Here is an 18,244-nt window from a genome sequence, read left to right as displayed (position 1 = left end):
AATAAACGGTTCGATTGGTGTGTTGGTATAGAGCACTGACTAGCGTAATCTCACCCACTATTCGTCGATGCGATGCGGTACGCCATACTCAAATGTTCTGACACTATTTTCGTAAGAGGCATGTGGATTTTCAATTGACCGGATCCTTGTATTTTAAGTAATTACTTATGTTGAAACCATGTCTTATCAGTAAAGAAAACGCAGTCCAGTCCTATGATTCCATGGACGTCAACAAAGAATCGAAACCATGTAAAGTACCCAGGACGCTTTTCTTCGTCCGGTGCCTTCAGTGCATGCATAATACAAACATAATACGTAGGTATTTCAACTTCTGTATCGCTTTTTTAGCGCTACCATACGAAATCTGAAAGTGGACACACAGTGTCAAACTTTCGGAAAGTGAACGCAGCGTTACATTCTTCGCCTCAGCCGGTTTAGCGTTCGTCAAAATGGTCGGTCTCCCGGTTCGCTGCATGTCTGTAACTCATCCGCATTCCCAGAAAATGGTGATAAAGGATTTGTTCGGCTTTAATTGCGTCTGCAACTCGAGCTCACATAGAAATAGAAAAGCACTGTTGAACAATGAAATGTAGTTGCCCTTGGGAAAAGGACATATTTACCAAGCAATCAAGTGCGCAGTACTACAAATGCCACGTGACTTCTACACGTTACAGTGGTGTGTTTGTGATGTTACCTTGCGGTGGCTGATCGCACAAATGAAGTTCACTTACTTACTCCACGCTACAGCCTGTGTATGTCCTTGGCCTCCTGAATCTCCGCCCACTCTTCTCTGTTGGCTGCCCGTCTTCTAACTCTCATTCTTCTTAAGTCCTCCTCCACGATGTCTAGCCATCTGGTCCTTGGTCTGCCCCTTATGCGACGTCCACCTGGTTTTCCATTGAAAACTTTCTTCATGGTGATGCTCCCCACCATTCTTTCTACATGTGTGAACCAACGTAGTCTATTACTCTTTATTTTTGTCACGATATGTGGTTTGTTGTACAAGTCTCTGATCTCATTAGTTCTGATTCGTCAAAACCCCTATCATTCACTGACCCGAAGATTTTCCTAATTATCTTGTATTCCCATCGCTGCAACAACTACTCATCATTTTGCATCTTTGTCCAAGTCTCCGAACCATGCATCACCACAGGTCTCACTGCTGCACCATACACTGTCAGCTTCAGATGCCTACTAAGACTTCTCGCTTTAAATACTTTAATCAGTGAGAAGTAGCTCCTGTTACCAGCTGTAATCCGTGCATGTATTTCTTCTCTCGCATCATTATTCTTAGTTACCAGTGACCCAAGATATTTAAGGCTCTCACAGCGTTCATGTTTTTTCCCGTTCAAAGTCATACTTCTTTGTCCTTCACTGTACCTTTTCTTAGATGTTAACATATACTTCGTAGTTGACTGACTGTCAGCCCCATCTCCGCTTCATATCTTTCTAATTTTTTCAAGCTTCTCATCCACGTTTTGCTTCCTCCTGGATGACAAATCAATATTACCTGCTTGTGCAAGATCCTGTGTCACTCTACTAAAGAGTGTTCCCCAGGGTTGCCGCTTTGTGTCTTTCACATTACCCTCTCCAAGGCGACATTAAACAGAATAGTGGAGAGCTTATCACCCTGTCGCAATCCGTGGTTAACTTCAAATGCGTTTGATAAAGTGCCCTCAACCTTTACTTTACACACTGTTCTTTTCAGTCATTTGAACCAGTCTTACTAATTTGTTGGGTATTCTTGTGTCTTGCATTGCTCTCCAGAGTTGATCCCTTCTGATACTATCACAAACATATTTGAAAACAAAGAACGGCTGGTGGGCGTCGATGTTATAACATTTTTCAAGGATCTATCTGATGGTAAAAATCTGATCCGTAGCGGATCTGTTAGTTCTGAAACATAACTGGTAGTCTCCTAGATACTCTTTTTACTTATGTACTGAGTCGCCAGGCCATGATTTTTCCTAATACTTTATGTACTATACACAACAGTGCAATTCCTCCATAATTCGCACAGTCAGCTTTGTCATGTTTCTTATGTTTAGGGCAGAGTACAGCTGTATTCTACTAATCCGGCGTATTTTCTTTCCTCCATATTTCCTCTGTAATCTCATACAAAACCCTTATTAGTTTTTCTCCACCGTATTTTATCATTCCTGCTGTAATATTGTCTTCTCAAGGAGCTTTACTGTTTTTGAGTTTTGATACTAGCTTTGACTTCTTCCAGCGTAGATTCCTCGACAGTTTCCTGGTACTCTTCTCTGTTTACTCCCTGCTCCATCTCTTCTACTATAGCATCATCTACTTCGCCTTCATTTTCCGATTCTCTGTTCAATAGCTCTCTAAAATACTCCACCCATCTTTCTAAAATCTGATCTTTTCCCGTAATCATATTTTCCTCCTTATCTCTACAGAATTCTGCGCCTTTATACCTTTCACCCGCGTATAGAATTTCCTTGTTTCCTGAGCAGTCTTTCTGTCTTCCAATTAATCAATCCACCATTTTTCAAACTCTTTTTCCCCCTACGTTCCTTATCTGCTCCCTTTCCCTCCTCCTGGTACTCTTCTATAATAATTTTTGTTCTCCTTTGCAACATTATTTTTCTTGCCTCATTTCTTTCTTCCTCCTACAACCTTCATCGTACCGGACCTGGGTTCTCAATTCCTGCTTTTACCCAGTACAGTTTCAGCTGTCTCTTGTATTATACCTCTGACCGTTTCCAATCTCTCTTCAATTCTTCTCCTGCCCTATCTTCGGCTTTATTAAGTCTATTTGTCAAAATAGTTTTATGTTGTTGTATTGTGTTTTCATCATTTCTTAACTTAGCATTATCAAGCTTTGACACAATAGTTTTCTTGGTCTGCCTGTAATTGACTATCCTCTGTATGTATTTGATTCTTACCAAATAGTGATCAGTATCTCCATCTGCGCCACGACAGCTGTCCACTTGTAAAATATCTGAAGCATGACTTCTATCTATGAGCACGTTATCAGTCTGATTTTTTTGTAATCCCATCTGGGGAGCATCTTGCAACTTTCCAAATATCCTTCCTTTGCATCCATGTGCTTTTAATAACCATGTCATTACCAATGGCAAAATCAATTAGTCTGATAACCATTGCCATTAGAAGTTTCATGCAGACTCTTCTTACTAGCTGCTTTCCAGTGTGCAATTTATCTTCCTACTTGAGCACTGAAGTCCCCCATAACAACCTTAACATAATGCTTCACCATCCTTGGTGTTTGCTGTTCCAGTTGCTCAAAGAATATATCTTTTTCCACCGGCTCTACATCTTCTGTTTGAGCATACGAACTTATGAAGGATGTATTGAAGAATCTAGTTTTCATTCGTAAAACGCAGATTCTTTCAACAGGCTTAAACTTCAATATGGCAGCCTTAAGAGCATTATCAACCAGAAAACCTATGCCTCCACAGCTGTAGAACAGTGTTTGTGTTCCAAATGCTAATATTCCACTTTCTTGCCATTTCACCTCTTGTATTGCCGCCATCATAACATTATATTCCTTCATTTCCTTTTTCAGATTCTGTAGTTCTCCAGTTTTGTTCAGTGTTTCCACATTTCATGTCGCTAAATACCAATTCACATGCCGTTTCTTTTACCAAGGCCGTTTGTCCGTTACATCCGTCTGGCCTCCTTTGCCCTTTGCTTCCGTATCTAGCTCTTTTTCCGGGATAGTGTTGTTAGCCCCACGCCCAATCCCCTCCTTCATCCAGGCTTGAGACTCGCTGGGATTTCCATCGTATCTCCCAGTGGCGGAGTTGCACAAATCCAGTGCAACTCCTATATACAGACATTTATTTTTGTGTGAGCGACTTTCGATCGCACTGTACCTAAGACATTCACGCTGCTGGCGGTATTGACTCTCGCCTCATACACGTGGTCAAGAAAGGGCGCGCCCTAGTTCGTGGTTTATTCATCGCGTTAGCAGTTTCCTTAAACTGTTACTTCTTCCCAACAAAGGAGAATCAAGAACAAAGGAACAATAACTGAAGACTACAGAAAACATACAGGTGACGTTGATCATTTACAACTTAAAAAAGTTCTCCACTGTAAGTTTTGTGATACGCGTTGATAATGAGCGCGGTAGGTGCTTTCCATCACAGCGTTAATACATACACCTGAACGTTGATCATAGCGCGTAGTTAATCCACGTACCGAACCTGTAATTACTTACTCGACGATGAAACAACCTGCAGTCGTAGTTGCGTTATCTTAATGCCACAGCGATAGTAGGAAATTGTCAAACCGAGTTAGCTATCTTACACTCTTGAGTAGATTTATTGACATGGCATTTTATTTGCCGCTGTTCCACTGCTACAGAACAACTGTATGCATTCTGGTTGGACAAGATTGTCTTTGGCTTCGGCGCGTATTAGCCAACATCTGAAAGCACTAAACACTCATACTGCCATATAGGAGTTCGCGTACTGATACCTTTAAAAGCAACGATTTTGGTAAGCAGTAAGAGTGGTGCACTCCCTTCATCCTAGAAGACAATCATCCGATATTCATCAGAATCAAAATTATCCGTTGTGCTCTAGTGACGTACATCGTCACATGTCCGTTAAACTCTGACCAGATAACAAGCTCGCCGATACTCTTAAGAAGAAAGCTGAAAAATGTGTACATTAGTGATAGCTGTTTTTAATGTGGTTTTTTGAATAAGATAAAACGATCATTGATTCTATTGCTCCCGTCTGATCTGGCGTCCCATCCAACTGAGCCAAGCTAGACCCTTGAAAATGTCGATCTAAAAGGCAGGTCAAACACCAGATACAAAGGAAATAGTGCTGTTCTACAGCAGGGATGCTTCATTCGTGGAGTGTTCACGCAAGCGTATAGTCAGTCAAAACTCGAATAACACAGTATTCTACAGATGACCGAAACTGAACGGTCGCTATCTACGAGGATAAGTCAAAAATCATCTTTACAACATTTTCCTAATTTATTACAACAACAGTGCAGAACTTACATTGAATTTTTCAACATAGTCAGCGTCTTATATGCACTAGATCCATCACGGCAAAAGCTTTCAAATAACCTCAGAAAAAAGGTATCGATTTAGCAGCAAGTCACGTATGCTTTGGGAAACCCGATGCACGCAATATGCTCCGCCACCTCTTAAATGCATGATCTGAACAGCGTGAGCGGCGATATGTGGAACACGTTTTCTCATTCAAAAAAAGAACGCAGTTTGACAATTTCGCGTTCGTTTCGAACTCTGGTCTTCAGCTCGTTGGAAAGCATATCAGTCTAACGCTGTTTCATAGTAAAGTTCCAAAACATTGTCAGCATTGATTCTCCTACAAAAAGTTGACCCTTGAGTTTCATTTTGGCTGGAGATCCACGGTAGTTCTGTTACCTGCGCTGGGGTTCGAAGTGACTGACCCATACTCATCTTCAGTGATGATTGCTTTCAAAAACTTCTCACCTTCATTAGCATAGCGCTGAACACTGTTGTTCATGGCAGCAAAAGAAGAATGACACAGTCGTCTTCTGTTCGCAAGAGCGCAAAGCCAACTGATGCGACAACGCTGACGCAAGAGAGGTGAAGAGAATGGAGCCACCTAGCGGCTGGCGAGCACACTACGTCGTACTACCAACTTAAAACACGACAGAACGAAAGTGCAGATACTTATTGACTTAACACTCGGTTACAGTTTTCATTTATTTGTGAGACCCAGGGTAGCTACTACGAAAACCATAATATTCAAATGCTCGAATTATTTCCACAGAGGATTCTACTTAAACATTAATCACGAGGTAATAAATTTTCTGAAACCAATCATTCATTTCTTCTACAAATGAACAAGATATTCACACAAGTCATTTTGTTGCGACTAGGTGGTCAGTGGCAGTTCTAATCATCCTTGGGCTTCATTTAGTGACTAGTTAGGTACAGCGTATTAGCCTCATCGGCTAATATTTCCTCCCTGACTTGACGTGTGCTCAGTGCTGCCTTGAAACGTAAGTAAATTCGAGAATCTGATTATATTTCTGTTTCACATAAGTCAATTTCACATGATTAATATGTCATTTGATAAACATAATTTGTTGCGCGTTACTAACAACTTACTGAAACAGCGATGTTAAAATAGTAGTTCGTCGTTGACCGGAAGTAATGTCGCAATGATTAAATCGTTGCAATATTATTTAAGACAGCCACCTTCATAACGCATGTTTTGCTTTCTAAATTTACGTGTCTTGTTTTTCCTTAAATAAAAAATGCGTTCCAGGTAGCTCCTTCAGTATTTTTATTAGAATGAGCTAGTTATCAGCCTCTGACGGGATTTATTATTGACGTTCTGTTTCTGGTTTGTTTGTTCTACTCGATCATCCCGCTAGACCTGAAACGTCCTACATTTTGTACCCTTTGTACCCATTTTCCCCTCTGAGGGCCGGATCCTTTGTATCATTTAGGTAGAAGCCGTAATGATAACAGAAGGCGATTTGAACTTACCAGCCATTTCGTCGAAGAAATATTGGTAGGTGCCAGTCATATTCTGCACCAGGCCAGTCGACATCTTGCAGAGCTGTCGTCCTACGACAAGAACAGACCATATTAGTGATTGTTGAAGACAAAAGATCTGAGGAAGGAAGTTAAAAAAATAATATACATTTGTTCATGATATTGGTTTTTTAGCCGTGAGCTAAAGTAACGTTATTCTACATGTATTATCCTTTCTACTTTAGAAAATTTCTTAACAGTTCAGGGACGGATATGCAATTGATCATCGGCTTTCCTTTGCCTCGCTTATGTAGAACCCGTTACTATAAGAGTAGGCTAACAATTACTGGCAACGACACACTAAGACAGTAATTATTCACAAGCTCCGTACGCCTGCCTATTGGTCAGGAAGAAGTCGTAATATTTGTGTTCTTCCTCTGTGTGTTTTATATTGTTTCACAAATTAGAGCTGTGGATATCTCTGTCTCTGTGCTTATTGTTCGTAGATGTTAGTTAATTTCCACTTACTAGCTTAAATGGAATGATGGAATTTTTAAAAAGGGAAGTCACTCTATTTCCTTCGAAGCCCTTCTCCCTTCTCAGCTACTTCTCTTCACTTAGACCAATACTCATTTATAGCAGTCGTCTTCGAGACAGATAGGTAATGAAAAAAAAGAATAATTCCTCTAGAAGTTTTCGTAGCTGCATCTTTTGTTTTCCAGAGATTTCATTAATTACAGATCAATTATTCAGTATGTATCGTCCCACTATTGTGATATAAGTAGAATTTAGGAAGATCGGTTATTCACATCATACAGATTTTTAACATTACGCTGTTAGTCTTCAATGAATACTGTGTATTGTAATATCTTTTTTTGGCGTGGAGTGAAGCATTTAAAGTACTGTGAATTATGAAACTGAGTTCTTTGGCGTTCACCTGAATACGTTAATTTAGCTCTGCAGTTACTAGCAAAGATTTAAATTTACCCTTTATTTCACCATCTTGGTTACTCATTTTTTTTAATTATGACTAATTTCGATCAACATTTGATGATCATCAGTTCTTGCGAAACGAAACACGGCTGTCATCTCATCTTCGTGCAAAACTAAGCACCGGTTGTAAAGAAACATTTGTAGTCACTTCCTATTTCATGCTCTAGTATCTGTTGTTTAGTTCAAAGTGATGAACCTATGCTCCATATCTAATGACTGGTTTAAAAAACATTTCACTTTCATTAACGGTTGTTATAGTAAATACTAACTAACAAAGTGGAAATATAGTACAATGTTATGCTGTTGAAATATGCGCGACAAATGAATATAGAAAACGCATTTTTCGGAAACGGTGACCAACTATATGGTCTAAAGATGATGATAAACAGATTCAACAAAATGCGGTACATTTGTTTTCTAATTTGTAAAACATCCACCCAGTAACACTTTTATAGGATTGCTTTCTTGCTTTTGACGGAGTTGTGGTGAACGCTCAAAACAGTGTGCTGTGCCCAGCACAGTATGCTGTGTAGGAGCCGGCCGCGGTGGTCTTGCGGTTACGGCGCTCAGTCCGGAACCGCGCGACTGCTACGGTCGCAGGTTCGAATCCTGCCTCGGGCATGGATGTGTGTGATGTCCTTAGGTTAGTTAGGTTTAAGTAGTTCTAAGTTCTAGGGGACTGATGACCACAGATGTTAAGTCCCATAGTGCTCAGAGCCATTTGAACCATGTTTTGCTGTGTAGGAAAATAACGCGGGAAGATTCCTTAGGTCAGGAGAATTATACTTCATTGATTCGATTATGCCTCATCGCATTTCCTACTACTTACCTTACATCTGGAACTGCACAAGAAGTTGTTTACCCTTTTTGTTGTTAGATTTCGGTCCAGGTTCATCACATAGACTTAGCCTGTTACGAGTGTTCAGACTGTTACAGTTCGCAAGCATTGCGCCCCTCACCAGAGACATTGATAAGATCAGCGATTATTCATCATAGGTGAGTGAGGGTACGTAAACCGTACACGGTCGGCTTGTATCGGAATGACTGAGACTACCAAGTTACGGACCTCAGCAGAGTTGTTTGATGAGAAGTTTTATTACAAGGTCTTATTAAGACTGGATAACTTCATTCACGGTATCGCCATTGGGAAATCTTTGGTCTCGTCATATAATTGGATAAGATATATCATTTTTACATTCAAGGCAAATAATTCCACCTGAAGAATAATATGTAATAATTTGCACGACCACCACAATGTATGGGCTGATCGTTATAGATCCTATTGAAAAGTGAGCTTAAGTTTCCGAATCGCGTACTTTAGTCAAACGGAAAGTACTCTCTCCAGCTCAACGGGCGCTATACCAACCGAATGACGTACAGGTTGTGGCCGGCTGCTGTGGCCTTGCGGTTCTGGGCGCTACAGCCTGGAACTGAGCTACCGCTACGGCGCAGGTTCGAATCCCGCCTCGGGCATGGATGTGTGTGATGTCCTTAGGTTAGTTAGATTTAATTAGTTCTAGGTTCTAGGTGACTGATGACCTCAGAAGTTAAGTCGCATAGTGCTCAGAGCCATTTGACAGGTTGTGCGAAGTCTTCAAGAGCAGGAGCAGTGCAGCGACGAAAATTTTTCACTCAGCTACTACGCTGTTGGTATGCAGATGGAATTGTCAGTTTAAAACTGCTATTGTACGCTTCTGGTGAATGATACTGTGCGATGGAATCCACGGTAACATTATTTATTACCTCTAGTTCGTGACACCATCTTTCGTAGTTTCGTAACCTTCAAATAGTGAAAGTTAAATTTATAATTCCGTAGAAAAATTTGTTGATTTGTAATTTATTTTCAAAGTGCTATGTTACCCCCTTCTCGTTCTTTTTAAGGATATAATCTGATGATGTCTTGGTTATAAATTGAAACGGGTAATCGTACTATTTGTGTGACCTGAGGCTAAAATATGGTGCACAGACAATTGCAAAACAGTCACAATGTTTCCTTGAGGCGATTACGTGGTCTCTGTAAATCCCTTCGCTTTTCCAGGAAAATGTGGATTCACAACTGAAAGTCACATTACTGAGAAAATCGTTATTTTTCTGTAACACTTGTTTGCAGAAGCTGGTACAGTTTAGATGATTCTAAGGTTCCAGTATCAGTAACAGCTGTAGATAATACCGTTTTGGTCGTAATAGTTTCCCCAGTACTTCACACACTGTCGATGTCTGCGCTGGATGTTGTCAGCGCTCATTGGGAATCGACTTTTAAAATTCTGCTTAGCCGCTTTTGTCTTCTTTGCTGACGCGCGCTCTGTTTCAGTGACCATCTCTGTGCTCAGACATCTCGTGGTGCATACGTGGTTAAACGTACACCTGGCGTCACGTCGGATTACAAGAGTTATTTGATAAGTCCAGTCAAAAACCAAGGAAAAATGTTTGTTTCCTAGACAACTCACCTTACTTCTCGGCATAGTCTCAATTGAGGGATGAAGACTTGGTCGAGCGGCCCCCGAGCATTTTCATCTCATAGAAAAAAATAGGTTGCGGGATTGCAAAACAATTAATGGTGTCCCTCAACTACGTACCCACAGACTCAGAGTTCGAATGTTAAAAGTTTTGGCTGGTTTCTTTGTCTAGGGGTTGGGATACGTAGTTGCCGCATTACAAGCCAAATACTGCTGAGTCTACAGTATACAATGTGAATATACACACAAATAGAATGGTCGAAGGTTCCTATCACTCTGCAATTGCGAATTTTGAATGTAACATAGAAATTTATAAATGAAAGATTGCAATTAAATAAAATCTGCAGGTACTATTTTTAACGACTTTAAATGATGAGTACGATAGCAGAAGTACCTTTAAGATGCGGTTTATTGCTGCGAAACACTTCTTGGTGTCGATGATCCAGCAATTAAATAAAATATGAGTTGAATAACAGGGAAACAATAGATTCCTACTGCACATAATTAGTTATGAACAACAAAATACCTTGCGAGATATTTACTTCTAAACGCATACTACGTCTTCACTGCAGAAGCCACAGAAATCTCACAAGTACACAAGTCGGCACAACGAAATATTTCTATCTCCCGCGACCACGTGCAAACTGCTAAACACTCTCCAAGTATTTCCTGCGACCGTCCGTCGCGCCTTCCCCTCATGCACTCTCCCGTGTCCAGTGCGACCAGATGCTTCTCCGCCACTTCCATAGTCTTTCCATTGACTTCGGTAGTCGCCTACCGTAGTAACGAGCGCTGTGATTGGCTAGAGCGCCCATGCCATGTCTCCAAGCCAACGCACTCTCACAAACATATTGAAACACATACGAAATACTCGATTTACATTTAAATAACTTGAAATAAATGTTCCTACGGCTGGACCATAAACACGCTCTAACACACATTATTAAATACATAAACAGATTAAATAAACATATATCAAAGGAACAGAAACAAGTTAATCCAGTAGCCTAATGTCTCTGTGATTTCTAAAACACAGTAACTATTTGACCAAGTTTTTCATGAATAGTATATATCGGATATAAACAAAGACATAGATGAATAGCCCGCATCTCGTGGTCGTGCGGTAGCGTTCTCGCTTCCCACGCCCGGGTTCCCGGGTTCGATTCCCGGCGGGGTCAGGGATTTTCTCTGCCTCGTGATGGCTGGGTGTTGTGTGCTGTCCTTAGGTTAGTTGGGTTTAAGTAGTTCTAAGTTCTAGGGGACTGATGACCATAGATGTTAAGTCCCATAGTGCTCAGAGCCAGAGCCATAGACGAATAAATATATTTATAAGCATGCTGCTACCGTTTTTTCGTGTAATTGTGGAGTACTTATGGCCTGACGCGATCAATAGTAATCGGCCACTTAGACCTCCAATAACTCGTGTACTATTGAAGTTACATGCCTGTAATTCATACCAACTTAGGTTTAGACTAATAGCTTTCTAAAGACACGTCGATCGACAAAATCGGATGAACCTTCTAGATTTTGGAAATTCGTTGCTGGGTGTTACTTGGATAATTTACAGTCAGATACTAAACTTTAAACTAGATATTGAAAATCTGATTACACCATCAGAATCGTCATGCAAATAATGGTACTGTACTTGTTTCTTTTTAAGACATCATGACTCCTCTGGCTATTATTAATTTATACATGAACTGTGAAATGTCTGCCATTATGGTTTCACAAAGTCCGCCATCTTTGGCACTCCCAGCATACAAATCTCCTTCATCGACACAAAGCACATTCTTCGACACAGAGTCAACATGGAATTCCCAGCCACGCGGTCGGCCTGGACCACGCGCTGGGGCTACTCTTGCTCCGGCTAATGTTCGGCACCACACGGTTGCTGACGAGCCCCGGTTTGCCGAGCGCCCCGTGCGTCCACGCCAACTCCATACCTAGAATATTTTCAGGGCGCCATAACTCGCTCGTTACCTCACAAGGTTCTGTCAGACTCTGCAAAATACTCGTAGACTGCAACTATCACTTCCTCATGTGATGAAAATTTCTTCCCAGCCAACCGAAGTTTCAAATTAGGGAACAGGGAGAAGTCACTTGGGGCTACGTCTGGTGAATAGGGTGGATGAGGAACCTGTTCTAAGCCCAACTGATACAGTTTCGCCATTGTTATCGCTGATGTGTGGGATGGTGCATTATCATGGTAAAAGAGCATTTTTTGCATGCAAATCTTGGTCTTTTTTCAGCTAACATAAGTTTCAAACGTTCCAACAGCGAAGTGTAATAGGGTCCAGTTAAGGTTCTGCCGTTTTCTAAGTAATCTATGAGGATTATTCCTTGGAAATCCCATAAAACAGTAGCTGTCACCTTACCAGCTGACAGAATGGCGTTTACCTTGTTTGGTGCCCTTTCACATGCCTTTGTCCATTGTTTCGACTGCCTTTTTGACTCTGGTGTGTTGTGGTGGATTCAGGTTCTATCAGCAGTCACAAATGGGCGCAAAAGGTCTTGCTGATTGCGATTAAACATCGGCAGACATTGTGCTGAAATGTTTTTCAGGAGACGCTTTTTGTCGACTGTCAGCAATTGAGGCATCCTTGCCAGTGGTTTCTTTTGTAGTAACCTCAGTTGGACGGCCGGAGCATGCTTCGTCTTCGGTGCTTGTCCGACCGTGTTAAAACTCATTAATTCAAAATAAATGGCCTTCTGTGATAGTGCAGATCCCGCGTGAACCTTCAGCCAGTTCTGTTTCGATTTGTGCGGCAGTTCGACCCTTCTAATGAAAAGGTATAATAGCAGTGCTAAACTTTTTCTCGCTTTTCAATCAGACGCTTGTCAAAAGTGAACTACACGCAGTACATTGTTGAAATTCTGTATACGATCCTTAGAATAATCAAGCTAAAACCGTGAAGGCGCAACAAAACTTTCCATTCTTTCACAGAAGTTCACCAGGCTTATCAAACCAGCCTTGTATTCGCTAATGGAATGTCGTCACTACTACCCATTTGTCGTCACTACTGCCCATTTGAAGTTCAAAAATTAAAAAAAGCTATACGCTACTTTTTATCTTATCGTTTTTATTTTGTATGTTGGTATGGGTTTATTTATCGATTGTCATTTTTTATTTGTGGTTCACTGTTGCTATAATGTTGAGGTTACATATTGTCATTTGGAAATAGCAAGTGTAGCTGTGGACACCAGAAAATGGAGTGTGAAATCGAACATTTCCGACATATTCTTCTGAGTTGAATAGGAGGGTAACAGCAGCGGAGGCTGCCAGAAAGATTTGCGCCGTGCATGAGGACAATATCATTGGACAGAGCACTGCAAGAAAATGGTTTTATCGTTTCAAGGAGGATCATTTTGACATCAGTAACTCTCCACCTTCAGGAAGACTTTCGGGAATTGAGGAAGATCGTTTAAACGCGCTAACCCACAATGATCCTATCTTGTATCGTTATTGGTGATAAGTGGTGTGTTTATGCTAACATACGGAAAAGGAAGGATTGGTTGAGCCCAAACAAAGCAGCAGTTTTCCGTACAGAGACGTGCGCTCGTCCACAACAGAAAATGTTATGCATCTGGTGGAACAGCGGCAGTATGGTGTACTACGAATTGCTTCCCCGAGGTCCAACAATCACTGCTGACATTTATCGTCAACAGTTGAGACGTGTTGCAGTTGCAATCGAAGAACAACAAAAAGAAAGACTGCATGAAGTGATGCTACTCAACGATGGCGCTCGCCCGCAATCTGCTAGACTGACAAAAACGATTGGCAGGAGTAGCGTTTGGAAGGCATTCCGCACCCACCTCATGCACCTGATCTTGCGCCGTCATATCTTCATCTCTTCCGCTCTCTGCGGAGCAAGCTTCCAGAAACTTCCTTCCCGGATGAAAATGCGCGTCGAACATTGCTTGCCGAGTTCTATTTGCCTCAAAATCACGTGATTTCTACTGTCGCTGAATTGAAACGTTACCTCAGAATTGTCAGGATGTTGTAAACAGTGAAGACTAAAGTTTATGTGTATATGTTGTATTTATTTAACTTTGGGTAAAACGCTACGAACTCCTGCACCAACTGAGTAGTCACATACCCAGGTATAGCGTCTGGGCAATTTTGCTGCTGTTGCTGTGGACGATTAACGGAAATTGCTCCACTTCGTCAACAGACTAGGCCATTTCGTTTTGGCTTCTCTCGCGACATGCTACGGTAGTTTTTTGCGGGTGTTTTAATGTTGGCCAGGACTGCAGACTAAAAATTAATCTACGTCTGCATCATACTCGTAAGCCGTCTAACGGTGTGTGGCGGAGGATATTTCTGGTACCACTGACTGATTTCCCCCCTTCCCTACTCCACCCGTGAATGACGCGTGGGAAGGATGATTGTCGGTAAACTTCTGTATTAGCTCTAATTTCTCCAATTTTCTCATCGTGGTCATTTAGCGTGATGCATGTGGGAGTAAGCAGAATGTTGTCCGAATCTTCCCGGAAAGTATACTGTCGAAATTTCAGTAGTAACCTCTGCATGATGGGCAACGCTTATGTTGTATTTTATTTTATTTTTCACGAAGTGTTAAACTAAGACCGCCCCTCGTATGTGCGTAGTCGGTGGTATCGTGTGGTAGAGTTGGAAAACCGAATTTAGATTGGTAGTGCTGAAATTCCGCCATTGTTCGGTCGTCATATATATACACCAAGCAAACCGCTGGTTTTAATTAAACAACTTTATAAAATTTTTAAAATGTTGAGTCATCTGAGTAAGCTTTGTATTTAGATCTCCTGTGATCAGCTAGATATTTTCAATGTAGGTGTGTGTTACTGAGAATGCTTCCAAGATTTTAAGTGTGTGTTGCAAGAACTTCTCCACTTAAAAGGCGGCACGAATATGTAAAAATCTAAATCACGAGTTATGGAAATGAAAATTGTTAGGGAAAAACTACATTGTAAAATGATTAGAAATTGTGTTTTCGTCAATAACAACATACCGAATGACTGCGATACAATTGCTGATCACAGGACGTAGGTTCGCTGCTGTTTCATAATCACAATATTTAGTAACTACTTAACGACTTTGGATCAAAGCGAGATGTATTGTGTTGATCAGTAGTCAGGGTTGGTCGATACAACTGCCTGTCTGTCTGTGTGTGTGTCTGTCTGTCTGTCTGTCTGTCTGTGTGTGTGTGTGTGTGTGTGTGTGTGTGAGAGAGAGAGAGAGAACACCGAAGTTGTACCATTTCACTATTTTAAGACAGCCGCTGGCGCAACTTCTTAGTGGTGAAGTTTTGGACGGCCGAGCGCAAATTTAGCAACGCACACCGGTTTTTGTGCCGGAACTACGATTTTCGAAGCGAACCAGACGGTTAGTGGTGATAACGACGTTTCTAAAGGGAAGTTGTGGTCAAACGAAGCAGCATTTATATTGTAACAAGCTGCAGTGTGTCATCGATAGATGTCATGGATTGTGCACTTACTCAGGGTCGAAATTGCAGCTTGTAGCGACATTTATGACTTCTACGAATAATCAGAGAACATTTTTTTAATAGGCATTATAGAAAATGAAGCTATATTTGACAAATAAGCTTGTCACAATTTCGGCATCTATTTACTTTTCTGTTGTTACTGCAAACTAATTCACAAAGAAATAATCTGAAACTTACAGGGTAATTACAATGGTATTTTAAATTTTTAAGTTCTTTTCAGAAAGCATGTTCTTACTGACATCTCGCTTGTTTTCCTTGTATCTTCAGTTATCGAAGTGCCCCTCATTTAGTATTTGTATCGAAGTAAGCCCTTTTGACATTTAAATATCACATCAATGTAACGTTTGATGCGCAAAACAGCTAGACCTTACGGGGCGAAATTTTTGACGCTTCATTTACGTAGCTAGCAGCGCCAGCTCTTCGTGAAATACTTCAGTTTTCCATCAAATCACTAAGGTTTTCTTAACTACCCGGATTACGTTCAAGCCGTTAAACTTTTTGCATAACTAGGCCGCACGTTAGTCAATTTGTCCCCGATTTGTCCATTCCCACTTTTCATTTAGCTATGAAAAACCTATTTTGTAATTTATAGGGAGTGTTATTTTCTCTCCGCTCAAACTTCGACAAAAAATCTTTGCAGATAAGTGGCCAAAAACAGCGTGACAAATCATACACTAAGTGAAGGACAAACTACCAAAGTTTTTTGACCATGTTTGTAAATGCTCTATGGTCCACTCTTCGCCGCATGGCACACGTATGATTGATTCCAATTTTTCCCATACGCAACCCTTGCATCTGGGGAGTGACGGTAAGAACAGCTGCTGCAATGCAGTGTCGCGAGTTTTCGAGATTTTGTGGTAAAGGTGGGACGTAAACGCTGTGCTTGGCGTACAAGGAAAAATCGAGGGCGTAAAGTCCGGCGCCTTATTCACATAATCTCGTACACCATTGTGGCAATGTGGGCGGGCCTCATCTTGACGACTTCAGACGGTGCACAGTTGTTTCTGACACATCCCGAACTTTTTGCATCGCACAACTCACCATCCTTCTGGAATTTCTTATTCCACTTCACTAGGCTGTTGTAGACTGGCAATGTCCTGTTGAAACTTGCACGGAACGTTCTTTGCGCACTCACTACCTAATGACAGCTGGCAAATTTTAGTCACAAAATGTTTTCTTTGTCTTATTCACCACGATTTTCAGCAACTACTGTTGGTGGCGTCCTTGACAATGTTTTTCTTCTCTAATTTCACAGCACCGCCTAAAAAAAAGCACTTTTGTTTCACATCCTGTATGATATGTTCAGTCATTTACCTAAAGCGATTTCTTAAAATGTTTCATAGGCTTTACAATTACCCTGCATAAACTTCAGATGTTCGCGTCTGGTGGCAGTTCTTTGAAAGAAAGTGCCAGATTTCGTTATCGCGTTGGCATGGTTTAGAATAAATAAATCCTCCTCCTCCTCATTTATCCTTTGAACTGGTAATTCGTTATTCAGGTTGCTTTATGGTATTCTTTTCACGGCAAGGGTAATCCGGGTGATTACATAATGTGTAGAACCTTCGCTGCAGCGGTATATCTTTTCGGAGAATTTCATGTAATTCTGTAGTTACCCTTCTTGCCGCGAACTTCGTAGTAACCGTTCGGAGCATATGTCAGTAACATAGCTGCCGATTTCGTAGCATCTTGTCCAGGTTGATGCTGCTCCGTATTGCCCGCAAATTTCGTAGTTGGTAAACGTGATTGCAGCCTCACGCCCACCGTCTAGTATAGCATTTTTGGTGCCTGTGTCAAAAGTTCGTCGTCCTACCCCATTTGTCATCTGTATAGCACGAAATAACTTAGACAAGTGAATGAGGAACATGTTTTCGCCGAATGATGCCTAGAGTTAAGATGTATGTATTTGATCTGGGCTGAAAACATCAATAAAAATACTGCTTCGTCGGCTTCTGCCTCAGTGGAGCCGTTGTAGTGTTGAGCGATAGTTTGTTCAGCCGTGGATGTATCCAATTATAACGATGAGCTGGTTCATGTCGTGTCGTGTTCGTATCACCTGAACTATCACAAGACGCCTCATTGATCGACGGTTTCTATAAATTTCAGTGTGTTGCGTCTCTAAAATTAAGATTTTGGGAGACTGTGGGAGAAGTGCTTGCTGTTGTTGGAAGCTTTGCGTCGGTCAGTGAATCATACCCGAGCTGTTCAACTTGGTAAGGTACTCCCACCAAGGGCACATATCGTTCTGTGAGGAAACGTTGTTAAACAGCACATACCCTCTAAACACTGAGAATTGCGTTCCATGTTTCTAATGAATTCACCCTAGTTGATAGACAATAGCCTTACCTTAACCTAGTTTCCTTTGTCTGTCGCTGAACTTAATGCGCTGTGTCATAATAGGATCGTAATCGCGCATTTCCTCTCGCTGTTTACATGTTTAGTCAAGAGAATATGTAGTTAACGGTTGTAGCAATAAGTGGGAGAAATGACAGAGGTAGTAATATAGTACCTATATCTAGTTACAAAACTAATTATTATGGCGTTGAAAATTTCCTCGAATATGACGAGATGGGTTCTACGTGGCATTGATCTACGCTGCGTCTACGGGTACGACCAGAGACTTCAGTTTTCTTATAGTTGATTTCCTAGCAACAGCTTCCTGGTTAAATTTCTTTTTCCGTTCCTCCACAAATGAAAATGACAGTGTATTTATTGTTAAAATGCCGAAATGTGTAAAGTTAAAAATACTACTACTGTTCGATGCGGTATGCAGTACACAGTTTACCTAGGTATTAAACGGTAGTTGTAGACTAAAAGTAACTTTTGTGAAGCCAGGGTTG

The 18,244-nt window shown here is 41.2% G+C and overlaps 2 protein-coding genes across 5 annotated transcripts in view; one reads left to right on the top strand and one right to left on the bottom strand.

The window, feature by feature from the left end:
* The window catches only part of LOC124797845 (oxysterol-binding protein-related protein 9), a 513,791-nt gene that overhangs the window by 118,888 nt on the left and 376,659 nt on the right, over nucleotides 1–18,244 (top strand). The gene's annotated exons all lie outside the window — the stretch shown is intronic.
* LOC124797846 (elongation of very long chain fatty acids protein 4-like) overlaps nucleotides 1–18,244 on the bottom strand; it is a 115,999-nt gene that overhangs the window by 89,429 nt on the left and 8,326 nt on the right. Inside the window, exon 2 of the mRNA XM_047260899.1 lies at nucleotides 6,488–6,568. Coding sequence (XP_047116855.1) covers nucleotides 6,488–6,551 — 64 coding nt within the window. The 5' untranslated portion in view covers nucleotides 6,552–6,568. The remainder of the gene's footprint in view (nucleotides 1–6,487; nucleotides 6,569–18,244) is intronic.

This window comes from Schistocerca piceifrons, chromosome 5 (assembly GCF_021461385.2).
Source record: "Schistocerca piceifrons isolate TAMUIC-IGC-003096 chromosome 5, iqSchPice1.1, whole genome shotgun sequence".
NCBI classification, from domain to species: Eukaryota; Metazoa; Arthropoda; class Insecta; order Orthoptera; family Acrididae; genus Schistocerca; species Schistocerca piceifrons.
Note: the sequence above shows the minus strand (reverse complement) of the source record. Positions and strands in the feature narration are given on the sequence as shown.